Genomic DNA, 12,744 nt, shown 5'->3' with positions numbered 1-12,744 from the left:
TGCCAGCGAATGTGTGCCGGAGCAGGGTGCTTATGGGATACAGAGAGGGAAGTCAGCAGCGGGGAGTTAAATTCCCTGTGGGCAAAGGGGAGCCAGGTCTCTGCCAATCTCCCCATCTGCTAAAGACCACTCACACCCCTCCAAGGAAGGAGCAAGGCTGAGAGAGGGAGACAGAGGGCAGAGGGTGTGAAAGAGAAAGAACAAGGGAGTGAGGGAGAAACAAGTGGAAGTGAAGCAGGTTATGGACACTGGAGTCCTTCAGCTCCAAAAAGGAAGCTCAGAAACCAGTACAACAGCCCCACCCACCCCCCCAACCTTCCTGCACCCAGGTGACACCCATCTCCTTTTTGTCATATGACTCCCACCCCCTCTGCAGTGGCATGGTCCCCATGCTGTGTCCATGTGACCTCCATGCCCTCTGGACAAGTCTGCATGGTTCCCATCCCCCGGCTGTGTAACACAGTCTTGTTTTCCCATTGAAGTGCTTGCCATTCCAATTGACCTTTGTGCCTTCTCTTCCATCAGCACTCTGTCTGCAGGCTCTTCCCTTCCTGGCCTTCATCCTTCCCTGCATTCCCTGGTGTGGGGGTGGTAACCACCCGCTCCAGTGCTGGGAAGGCTGGGGAGAATATCTGAAAGGGAAAAAGAACAGATGATTGGGGAATGGACCTAGCATGGGCTCCATCCTGCCCCAGCATGATGCTTACATTTGGACCCTGGGTCTGAGCAGCCACCGTAGGTCTTAGCCCTCAGAGGCCTAGAACGTCACAGAGAGAACCCTGAGAGTCCTGATTTCTAATTCTTCCTGCTCTAACCCACTACACCCTTCTTTCTCACAACCAAAAATAGGATTCAGGAAACCTGACTCTCAGTTTCCTTTGGTGTAACTACTATACCCCAGTCATCTCCTAGTGCTGAGAAAAGAACCCAGGAGTCATGCTCCACAATCATGTTCTCTTTCCTGTAGAGAATACTGGCTTGATATTATGCTTTGTGCAGTTGAGTTATGCCTTTAACGTGGCTCCTTTCATAGATTTTAAGGCCACAAAGAGCCATTATGATGATCTAGTCTAACCTCCTGTGTAAACCCACCCAGAGAACCCACCCAGGAGTTTCTGCATCAAGCCCATAACTTCTGGTTCAGTTCAAGTGTTTCTTTTAGAAAGACATCCAGTCTTGATTGAAAGACTCCAAGTGATGAAGAATCCACCGTAACCCTTGGTAAATTGTTCCAATGGTTAATTACAGTTGCTGCTAAAAGTTTGCATCTTATTTCTAATCTGTATTTATCTAGCTTCAACTCCTAGACATTGGACCTTACTATGACTTTTTCTGCTAGATTAAAGAGCTGTCTAGTATCAGAAATCTCTTCCCTGTGTAGATACTTGTAGCTGGTGATCAATTCACCTATTAACTTCTCTTGGATAAACTAAATAGATTGAGCTTCTTGAGTTTTTCATGGTGAGACAGGTTTTCCAGACCTTGAATCATTCAAAATACACTCAGGAGCACTATTCTGTGGATACATAGCTCTAATAGTATTGAAAGGTTCACAGCATCACCCCTGTTGAAGTACACTCTGGGGTGTTACTCTTCAAGTGTACCATGGGCTCTCAGTTTGAGGTTTGTGACCTCCAGGTGGGTGATGAACAGGGGACAGGGGCTTGTCCTTTCTATATTGCAAATTGGGAGGGATATCCCTACTAGATGGGAGCGGTCCCCATTATAGAAAAAGAGGTTGTGGTATTGAAGAGTTTGAGAACCAGGCTACATCTACACTATATCTGGGATCAACGCTCTGAGATCAATCCACTGGCAGTCAATTTAGTGGGTCTAGTGAAGACCCGCCAAATCGACAGCAGATCACTCTCCAGTCAACCCCTGTACTCTACCCTGATGACAAGAATAAGGTAAGTCGATGGGAGAGTTTCTCCTGTTGACCCCCAGCAATGTAGACCCCATGGTAACTCGACCTAAGGTACATCAACTCCAGCTTAGTTATTCACGTAGCTTGTCTTGTGTAACGTAGGTTGACTTACCGCGATAGTGTAGACATAGCCCCAGTAAAGTATAGAAAAATCAAGAAGTCTATGAGAGAATAATTGGGTCCCCTGGACCACCAGGAGAGCAATTAGAGGAGGAATTTGCAATGTAAGTAGTTTGCCCTGAAGAAATGTGATTTCCTTGCATGAGTCTTTGACCACTGAGGATGTTGTGGGGACACCTAACAAAGACCTGCTCTTTAGTGGTGCCAAAGCTGAGGCACTGCGAGAGATTGAAGTCTGAAAAAAGGAGATCCTGGAACAAACTGATAAATTAAAAGAGTGACAAGTCACCAGGAGTGGATGGAACCTGGGTCTGAGGCTGCTAACAAGAATATGAAGCCTCATTAAAATCAGCAAGTGTACATTGACAAATGTTGTACATTGATCCTGATAATTACACATCAGTGAGTCTGACCTAGCCCCAGAAAAGCTGCAGCAAGAAAATTACCGAAGAACAGGAAAATTAGTTGAAACAATAATTAGAGCCCTATAAAAACCTTAGAAAAACATGATCTGATAGCTACAAATTAGTGCCTGCAAAGGAAAATCATGCCACTCTAATTTATTAGAATTCTCTGAATGCATCAGCAATATTGTGAATAAAGAATGACTCAGTTGTCATGATTTTGGGGGGGATTTCAGAAGACTTTGACAAAGTCCCTTCTGACATGCTGTTAAGGAATTAAGTAACATGGTGTGAAAAGTTAAGTTTTATCATGGATCAGAAACCGGCGAACAGAGAGAAAGCAGGAATAAATAATACATTTTCATCATGGCTAAAGGTTAATAGTAGTGTGCCGCAAGGTTCTGTACTAGGACAGGTGTTTACCATGTTTATACGTGTACAATTTTTTTAAGTGCCTAAAAGACTTAGGAGTACAGCTGGCCAGAAAATGGGGGCATCCCCCACAGAAAATTATGACTTCTTGGTAGAAAATCAAAACCTAAACATTTTTGGCCAAACACACAGTGACTCATGGGATTTGTGGCTTGGATCCCCCATGCTCACATTCTCCTCTATGGGCCAGGCACCCTGGTCAGTCTACATCTCCCCTCTTGTTGAGCCACTGTGGTACATCATAGGAGTTCTACAGCCATGGTGCATCATGGAAGATGTAGTCTGGTTGCAGAACTTGGCCCATAGAGAAGAATGGGGGCATGAGGCACCCAAACAACAACTCCCATGAGGCACACTTTTGGCAAGTCCAAATCCAAATTTTGGATTTTGGGTTCTCAGTGACAAGTCAAAAGTTTTTGAAAAAGGAACTTTTTTGCAAAAAATTTAATGTAGTCAAAAAACAAATTTTCAACGAACCCTACTTAGGAGCCTGGAAGTCTCATTGTCAGAAGCAACTTGGCAATTTTTATGCACTTAAGGCCCATTGAAGTGCAATAAGCCTTAGTTTCCTAAGGACCCAAATCACTTTTGAAAAGGGAACTTAAGATCCTGGGTCCTTCAGTGATTTTAAAAATTTACCTAGTCTGGAAAAGGGGATGAGCAGTGAAGTAGCAAAATATGCATATAGCACAACATTATTTAAGTTAAACAACACTGGAGAACACTGTGAGAGCTAGCACAGAGTTGTAGTAGATTCTCCGTCATGGGCAATTTTAAAATCAAGATTGGATTTTTTTTCTAAAAGATCTGCTCTAGTCCAAACAGGAATTAGGCTGGGGAAGTTCTATGGCCTGTGTTATACACGAGGTCAGACTAGCTTATGACAATGGTCTCTTCTGGCCTTGGAATCTATGAACCTATGAATCAAAGCTAGATGAATGGACATCACAATGGCAGATGAAACTCAGTGTAGACCAGAGGTCCCCAAAATGTGGGGTGCGCCCCCTAGGGGGGCGTGGAGCATGGGCAGTGGGTGAACCATGGGCTTCAGGAGGCTAGCCCCTGGCCAGGCCCATCCCTTCCACCTGAGGCCCTGCCCCTCTCAGCCCCTTCCCCCACCAAAGCCCAGAGCCCCCCCCCCCCCCGGCATGACCTCTAGTCCCTCCCACCCTGGCCCCAGGCTGCCCAAGCACCTCCAGCCCTGGAGCACTGGGTGGGAGGGCATTGCGCGTCCCCCCACCCCCCAGTCCTGGAGCACTGGACGGATGGCGCCCCCGCCACAAGCCCAGAGCACCAGGTGGGCAGCACACAGCCTCCCCCGCCCACCCCCCAGCACTGGGCGATGCAGCTCCAGCACCCCCAGCCCCAGAGCACTGGCCACCACAGCCCCAGCACCGGGGCTCCCCCCAGTGCCGTGCAGCCCCAGCCACAAGTCACCCCAAGTCCCAGCCACCCTAGTCACAGCCCCGTCAAGCTCCCTGGAAAAGGAGCAGCCTGCCTGGGCTGAGATCAAGGAGGAAGGGCAAGCAGGAGGGGGCCTTGGGCTGGAGCATGAGTGGGGCCACAAGCGGGGCTGTTTGGGGAAGCACAGCCTTCCCCAGTCTATTATACCTGCCGCCTATGGTGTGGAGGAAAGTTCAGGGGGGCACGGCAGGGCCCGGACCAGCCCCTAGGGCTGTAGGGAGGGAGCACCACCCAGCCCTTCCCTGCCCCCAGCTCTGCTCTGGTCCCACTCATGGACCTGTACCTGGCCCCGTCCCCAGCCTCAGCATGGCTCCACTCCCAGCCTCGGCCCCTGGCCATGGCCCCACTCCCAGCCTCAGGCCCACCCCCAGCTGTGGCCCCAGTCTTGGCCCCCTTACCCCTGTCTGTGTCCCCCCGCCCCAAACCACAGCCCCACTCCTGGCCCCGGCTCCTGGGGGCAGACAGGGTAAGGGGAGTGTGCGACCCTCAATAGTTTGGGGACTGCTGGTATAGGCAAATGCAAGGTAATGCACATTGAAAGCAATCATCTGAACTCCAACAAATTATTAGGTTTTAAATGAACCATAACCACTTAGGGAAAAAGACCTAGACATTATTGTATAGTTGAAGATCTCTGCTCACCAGGTAGCAGTAGTTAAAAAGCCAACAAAATGTTAGCTATTCCCATGTCGCTATTCCCATGTCGCTATGTAAATTAGTGAGAAGACCTCATCTGGAACACTGTGTTCATCTCCGGTTACCCTCTCTATAAAAAGTCATAGTAAAACAGAGGGGATTCAGATATGAGTGATGAAAACGATGTGAGGCCTTGAAAGATTTCTGTGTGAAAAGAGACAGTGTTTGTTTTGTTCAGAGACAAGAGAAATAAGAAGGGACATACTAGAGGTAAACAAAATTCTAACTGGGTGAGAAAGTCAGTCAGGATGAATTTATCATAGCACAGAACAAAGAGATGATCAGTAAAATTGAAAGCCTGCAATTTCAAAATGGATAAAAGGGAACAGTTTTTACACCTTGCATAATGAGCCCCTGGAACTCACTGCCCCAGGATAATGTGGAGGCCAAGAGCTTAGCAAGATTCAAAAAGGTATTGGGCATTTACATACACTGGAACAATTTACTAAGGGTCGTGGTGGATTCTCCATCACTGGCAATTTTTAAATCAAGATTGGATGTTTTTCTAAAAGATCTGCTTCAGGAAGTATCTTGGGAAGTTCTATGGCCTGCGTTATACAGGAGGTCAGACTAGATGATCACAGTGGTCCCTTCTGGCCTTGGAATCTATGAATCTATTTGGGAATTGAGAACATCCACAATTACATTAGGTCAGATTATGAAAAAGAAAAAGTACAACCACAATAGTTTGGAAGGGACATAAACCCTCATCCTTTAAGGCACAAGAGGACCTCAGACTGACAGGAGTTAAGAGAAAACTTCCTCCGTGGGCAGGTTATTCTATAATTGTCCACTAGAGGATATTTTGCCCCTTCCTCTGAGGTATCTGGCACTTGGCCACTGTCAGAGACAGGGCACTTGGCTAGCAGGTCCACTGGGCTGATCCAGCCTGGCAGTTCCTATATTCCCAGTACATACTGCATACGACCAGGGCAGAGCTGGCAGGCTACCCAATGTAGCCTCTTTGCCCTGCACACACAGCCCCAACCCAAAGCAGGGCTGTCAGGCTTAGATGAGAGAAGACAGATGGACATAGACAGAGCAATGGACTGACTCACCCTTTGGTTCCGCAGGACCAAAGCCAGGATGGAGGCCACAAGCAGGAGGAAGAGGACAAGGATAAGGCCAAAAGAGACCTGCCCATCCAGAATGGTATGAGGACCAGAGAGCTGGGCACCTGTAAGGGGAAATCACAGTTAGAAAGGAGGGTGAAACGGGGGATGGGGGGGGTGGGACTGGTTCGGGGTGTGGATAAGGTTTGAAAAATGTTGGCTGGTCAAGTGGGTCAAGTGGAGCAAAAGTCTTGGGGCACAGGGAGATGGAAGTGGGGTGGGGTGGGGTGGAGGAAATGGGGCACAGGGGAGACGGTACCTGTAATATACAGCTCATATTCCACAGCTCCCAGCCTCCCTTCTGAGCTATGGACACTGCACTCCCAGGTGCCAATATCCTCCTGGGACACACGGGTCAGTTCCAGGGTGGAACCCAGATAGTAGCGCTGGACCCCTGGGCTCCTGAGAGTGGCCTCAAATGAGCTCCTATTGCTGAGGCCTGAGTTCAGCTGCCTCCACTGAAAGTGCTCGTGCCCCCTGGGGTGGGTGAGGCTGCAGATAAGCAGCAGACGAGAGCCTTCAGCGACTGGCCCTTTGATGCTTGGGGTGACTGTGGGGGAGGGAAACAGAAATACCCTCAGCAAAAAAAGGAGAGCCTCTTCCTGCCTCACCCCTTCAGCACCTCCTTTCTCTCTGTCACGTTCCTCCTTTTTCACTCTCTCTCTCTCTCTCTCACACCTTCTCTCATTGACTCCCTGGCTTCCCCCTTCTCTCTCTCTCTCTTTCATTTTGCTACTTTAAGGCAGATTTCTAAAAGAAAAATACTGGAACCACCATGAGAAACCTCCCTATGGCACAGCATCCTGTGGAAAGAGAGACTCCACTCCTGTGCAGCTAAATGCCTGAGCTGAGACACAGGGTCTTCCCGCATAGGGAGGCTGGACAGGCTGAGAACATCCCAAACTCACCACATTGGTGTACAAGGAGATTTTCTCCAAGCCAGTGAAAGCCACTGGAGGGAAAGAGTCCCCTTGGCATCCTCTGGGCTTCCCTTGCTCACCTGTCATCACTGCCAAGGTCACATCCCTAGTGATGGTCGTGCCATGGATAGAGACAGCACAGCAGTATTGCCCTGCATCCCCTGGTCCCACCTCAGGGAGATGGAGGGTGAAGCTCCCATTGCTCCCATTCCTGGAGATGCCCCGTATTTCCAGATCCCCTCCTGCAAGACGGCTCCAGTGGGCTGACACCCCTAGAATGCCGGAGGCACTAGGGTCTCGGTTCAGGAGGCAGGGAAGGTTGGTGGCAGATCCTACTGCAGCATAGACTACAGGAGAGGCTGGGCCAGCAAAACCTGGAGGAAACAAAGAGTGTAGGGCAACATTAGATTGTATGAGGTCCACAGAACTGCAACAGAAAGGGAGGTTACCACCCCCTGTGGGGAGGGGATGCTGGGACAGAGGGAAACCATGACTGGGAAAGCAGGGAGGGAAGCAAAGAGATCCAAGGAGGCTACTCATGATAGGGCAGGAGTTGGAGAGGAGGAGGCTATTGTGAGAGGCCAGAGATCTCTGGGAGCTGAGAGGGTGAGTTGGAAGCCAGAGTTACCTAGAATTTGAAGGTTGAGTGTGGCAGAAACTTTCTCATCATTTGAGTATGTGAGTTCGCAGCGCCAGGGCCCTGAATCACTCACAGTTGGCCTAGAGATGGATAGAGCCCCATAGCGGGAACGGAACCTGCCGGAGACGGGGACCAGGCTGCCCTTATGGAACCAGCGCATCCCCACAAGCTTAGCCGGATGACTGGAGTTACAGAGTAGCAAGAGAGGCTCCGTTTCCACCAGCAGACCTGGGGGATTGACAGTCACTGTGGAGAAGAAGGGAAAAGAGAAGTTAATGTCACAGGGGAGCCCTAAAACCATTCCCGCTTTGGAGCTCCCAGCCCCTCTCTGCAGGGCATTGAAGTGACAATCAACCTGTCCTTGATCTCCCCATTTTCCTTGTGTTTATTACCTAGAGATTTCCCTCTCTGCAGCTCTCATCCCATGGGATGAAGACAGGGGAGTTGACTAATCTCAAGAGGCTGCTTCTCATTTTCTAACCTGCTGTTCCAGTCCTGGGCTCCCCTGCCAGAACTTTTTGTCCTAACTGACAATACCCTGCTGTTCTAGGGATCCCTGTTGGGCTCCAACTTCTCGTACCTGTCACCATGCCCAGCTCCAGCTGGCAGCACCGAGTCTCCTTGCCATATCTCACCAGTGCCTCGTAATGGCCTGCATCATCATTCAGTAGTGGCTCAATCCAGAGGGAGAAGTCCCCCTGGCGGAAGCTGGTTTCCCTGACTGAGGCTCGGGGCATCATGGATCGGGCTGTCTTCAGGAGACCACTGTACTCCACCTCCAGCACCATGTGGGGCTCTTTGTGGGAGCTGGGGATATGGGCAGGGGGAATGAGTTAGTGCTAGGAGAGGGAGAGGATGGGGAAAGGAGCAGAGAAAGAGCAGGGAAGAAAGGCAGCGAGAGGGAGAAAGACCACATCAGGGGAGAGAGGATGGGAATCAAAGACTGTGGAAGAGGAGAAGAAAGAATGAGGGAAAGGTGAAGAAATAGGAAAGGAATCAAAAAGCACAGCACCACCACCCCCTCACAGCCTGAATTACCTTTCCCCATGCCGCTCCCAGCGGACGGCTGTCTTCTCATACAGCTGCTTCCAGCTGCTCTGCAGCTCCTGAGGACTCAGGTGACAGGGGAGCACAACCAGGTCCCCCACTTTGGCCCACACCCTCTGCTCCCCCCTCTGCTCCTTTGCTGCTCCAGGGGAAGTACTGCTGGCTGCAACAAGACAGAGAACTGAGCAGGGGGGAGGTTTAGAAATGGGGGTGGAGACATTTTTTTCCTGTCCTGAGAGGACCCTGCCAAGGAGGATGGAAGAGGCCTGGGGAGCAATATCGGGATAAGGGGAACACTGAAGGGTCAGGAAAGCAAGATCTGCCAAGAGTTCAGCTTTGAATTGCTAAAATCCTGTGGACCAAGTAAATCCCAAATGTCCCCAGTGCAACTACCCTCCACCACCAAAAATACTCAGCCCCCCTTACCATTGGTCACCAGCAGCATGAGGGCGAGAGACAGTGGCATGAATGCCAATGTCATGGTGGCATCAAGGAGACAAAGGGGATGTGTCTCCACACTCAGTTCACCACCAGAATGGATCCAAAGCTTCAAGGGACGAGTGAGAACAAGGCATGGACTGGACAAAGGAGGGGGCAGGTGACTGGGTCGTCAGGTTCTCTCGTTCACTTGCTCTCTCGCTCTCTATCTCTCTCGTTCTGATCAAAGCCTTTCCCTAGATGCCCTTATAATGCGGGTGGGCAGCTAATTTCCTCACAGCGCTGAGAAGATGCGTCACAGCCAAGAAACCAGCATCAGACTGAGGCACGTGCAGAAAGAGATGGAGACAGAGGAAGAAGGAGTCAGAGATCGTGTTCTAAGCATCTTTTAGTGGAAATTCTCTCTCTGGGTTTCTGTTGTTTTCTTCACAGTTTCGCTTCTACCCAGACAGCGGAAAATTTGTAGAAGACACTTCCCAGCAAGTGCCCTTCATGTTTTTCTTTCATCTCTTACCTTTTTTGGTTTGATCTTTCCGCCTCTCACTGTTTCTGTCAATTAATTGTTTTAGTCTTTTCAGAATGCCTTGTTCCTCTTTCCATTTTTTCTTTTACTTTCTCAAATATAGGCTCTCTTTTTCTGTATTTCCAATTCACAGGGGGACACTAAATGAGGAGCTGCAAACAACTGGAAGGACAGGAAAATAACCCAAAGGGACTAAGAAAGACTAGAGATGGCACAGGTGCTGGAACTAGGGGTGCTGGGGATGCTGCCACACCCCCTGGCTTGAAGTGGTTCCCATCATATACAGGGTTTACAGTTTGATTCAATGGCTACACGAATTGTTCCAGCTCCCGTGGGAGGTAGGGCCGGGAAATAAAGTGAGTTTCAGCCAGGACAAATGTAGTAGTAGATCCAAAACCCAGGACCACACTGGAGGGGAGATGGCCAGGAGGAGCTGAGGGAGGAGGCTGCATATTGGCTGCAGAAAAGATTGCTGTGCTTTTGCGGTTGCATGGCAAGACACTGCATCCTAGGGCGGGAATGATCTCTCTCTGTCTAGTTTTGGGGAGACCCAACTTCAGGTCCTGTGACATGGGGGCTTCTCCCAGCTCCCATGTAGGTGATGAGAAGTTCAGGGAGAACAGAACTGAACTTTGCATAGTGAGATTCATAGATTCCCATCCCTGTCACACGTGGGACCCCCTTGTCACCTCAGAGAATCCCTCCTTTTGTGGCTCACACTTTCCAGCACCCACTGGTTTTGGCTCTATCTGACTTAATCATGCATTTGTCCTCTCTGGTGACTTCTGACTGTGCTCCCTTCTGTGCACACATCCCCTACTAACCAGAGTGGGCGGGGCCTCTCCCTGGGGTCAGGGAGCACAGGGTGACTCAGGGGCACAATTCTCCTCTGGCTCTAGACTGTTCTCAATGGTAGCAGATGACAGAATGAGGAGTAATGGTCTCAAGTTGCAGTGGGGGAGGTTTAGATTGGATATTAGGAAAAACTTTTTCACTAAGAGGGTGGTGAAACACTGGAATGCGTTACCTAGGGAGGTGGTAGAATCTCCTTCCTTAGAGGTTTTTAAGGTCAGGCTTGACAAAGCCCTGGCTGGGATGATTTAACTGGGAATTGGTCCTGCTTCGAGCAGGGGGTTGGACTAGATGACCTTCTGGGGTCCCTTCCAACCCTGATATTCTATGATTTTATGATTCTATGATTCCTCTGCTGGAGGATCTCTTTCTCTCTCTGTTTTTTGTCAGCGGAGTGATCAGGAGGGAGGAATTGGGAAACAGAGAAGTGGGTAACAGAGAGAGGAAAGGAGAGGAGGAGAGGTTGGAGAATACATTACAGTTAAAGCGCAAGGTGTTTTTCCTCCTGTTCAGCAAAAACAGTGCCTGGTGTCCGGTCTTAGCAGAGGGTATAGACTTTCCATTCCACTGAGTCAGCATCAAAGGGATGGCATGAGCGCGTGGGTGAAGGAGAAACAGAGCAAGAGAATGAAAGAGAGAGGGGTCTGCGGCATAGCGAGGAGACATGTGGGGCTTCACTCTCAGTAGGGCTGCCTGAGGGAAAATGGCACCCTGAGCAAACTTGTATTTTGGCACATACACACACACACCCTTGTTCCCATGGGCACAGTGCCCCCGCACACTGCCCCTGGCCACTGTGGGCTTTTGAGGCTCCCCGCTCCCTCCTGCGCTCCTAACCCCTACACTGTACCCCCTCCTGTGCTCCTAACCATTGCATCCCCAATCCTGCACCCACGTGGGGAAACTGACCTGGATGCATGGAGCGCCTGGCATTGCCGCTCACTCACCCCTTCAAACACTGCTCCTCTGCGCACCCTTCGGGGGTTCTGGGGGGGGGGGCAAAGTCAGGGCTCCCTGCATCCAGGTCACTTTCCCCACCCGGGCTGCATAACAGGAGGGCAGGAAAGCAGCAGCTCCTGATGTTCTCCTCACAGCACAGCACAGCTGGGGAAAGTGACCTGGATGCAGGGAGTGCTTGGTGTTGCTCCGCTCTCGCTCCCTCCCCTCCCCACACACATACACACACACACACACACACATAGCCCCATTGCGGGGATGGTGACCGTGAGCAGTATCTGTACATCACCACTGTCCCTCCTTCCTCTGCAGGGAGGGAGCAGGGAGAAATCTGGGAGCCTCCCCACATGGGACACAGCACTTCTGTGCCAGCCGGGAGCAGTTTCTGACTCTAGATCGGCAGTGTGCCTCTCTGTGCTGCCATGCAGTGCCCCTTTAACCATGGCATCCCTGGGTGGTCGCCCAGATGGCCCACCCCTAAGACTGGTCCTGACTCTCAGGCCACATCTGCCCCACCCCTCTCCCTGGCCCCACTCCAGAGATACACACAGAACCCTGCTCTCCATCTCCATCCATCTGCTCCTCCTCAATCTCCTAACCTCACTCCCCCTGCATCATCCCCACTCAATCCTTAATATTGGCCCAAGTGTTAACCACACTCACAGCATTGGAACGGTTGTCTTCAAATGAAAAAGCTCATCTCCTAGTGTGACAGGTTCGGTCACAGAGCCCCCTTGGGAGTGTCACCTGATGTGCTAAAATGATCTCTGAGTTCATTTTCCCTGCCAGCTTGGGACTCCAGAACCCTGCCTTGTTGAGCCAGAGTCACAAGCCTGCTGCAACACAGATCCAGGGTCTGAACCACACCCTCAAAGCTGCAGGCTTTAACTGAAAACCACTCAGCAGGTACTCCTGTCTCCAGCACCCAGATACCCAGCTTCCAGTGGGATCCAAACCCCAAATAAATCTGTTTTATTCTGTATAAAGCTTATACAGGGTAAATTTATAAATTGTCCGCCCTCTATAACACTGATAGAGAGATATGCACAGCTGTTTGCTCCCCCAGGTATCAATTACTTACTCTAGGTTTACTAATAAACAAAAGTGATTTAATTAAAAATAAAAAGTAGGATTTAAGTGGTTTCAAGTAATAACAGACAGAAGAGAGTGGACTAGACTAGATGATACATCTGACGGAAGGGAACAGAAGGA

At 50.2% G+C, this 12,744-nt stretch overlaps 1 protein-coding gene across 2 annotated transcripts; it reads right to left on the bottom strand.

The window, feature by feature from the left end:
- Window positions 1-331: 331 nt before the first annotated feature.
- Window positions 332-9,401, bottom strand: LAG3 (lymphocyte activating 3). Of its 2 annotated transcripts, XM_073329109.1 has the most exons (8): window positions 9,189-9,401; window positions 8,754-8,925; window positions 8,296-8,522; window positions 7,704-7,961; window positions 7,156-7,449; window positions 6,415-6,705; window positions 6,102-6,220; window positions 332-632 (listed from the first exon to the last, which is right to left on the bottom strand). In XM_073329109.1, exons 1-8 carry the CDS (start codon window positions 9,241-9,243, stop codon window positions 522-524), a joined length of 1,527 nt encoding a protein of 508 aa, XP_073185210.1. In that variant the 5' UTR covers window positions 9,244-9,401; the 3' UTR covers window positions 332-521. The 2 variants fall into 2 exon arrangements, with proteins under 2 accessions (XP_073185210.1, XP_073185212.1); XM_073329111.1 differs by lacking the exon at window positions 6,415-6,705.
- Between the last annotated feature and the right edge of the window lie 3,343 nt (window positions 9,402-12,744).

The sequence above is a fragment of the Lepidochelys kempii genome, chromosome 1, assembly GCF_965140285.1.
Source record: "Lepidochelys kempii isolate rLepKem1 chromosome 1, rLepKem1.hap1, whole genome shotgun sequence".
Taxonomy (NCBI): Eukaryota; Metazoa; Chordata; order Testudines; family Cheloniidae; genus Lepidochelys; species Lepidochelys kempii.
This window is presented reverse-complemented; position numbering and strand designations above follow the sequence as displayed.

What these genes read in the sequence shown, in the direction of transcription:
- LAG3 (XM_073329109.1), bottom strand. Translation starts at nt 9,243, where the DNA reads ATGACATTGGCATTCATGCCACTGTCTCTCGCCCTCATGCTGCTGGTG. An exon ending in CATGCTGCTGGTGACCAATG is followed by an intron (nt 8,926 to 9,188) that starts GTAAGGGGGGCT and finishes GTCTTGTTGCAG; the next exon opens with CCAGCAGTACTTCCCCTGGA. An exon ending in TGGGAGCGGCATGGGGAAAG is followed by an intron (nt 8,523 to 8,753) that starts GTAATTCAGGCT and finishes CCATATCCCCAG; the next exon opens with CTCCCACAAAGAGCCCCACA.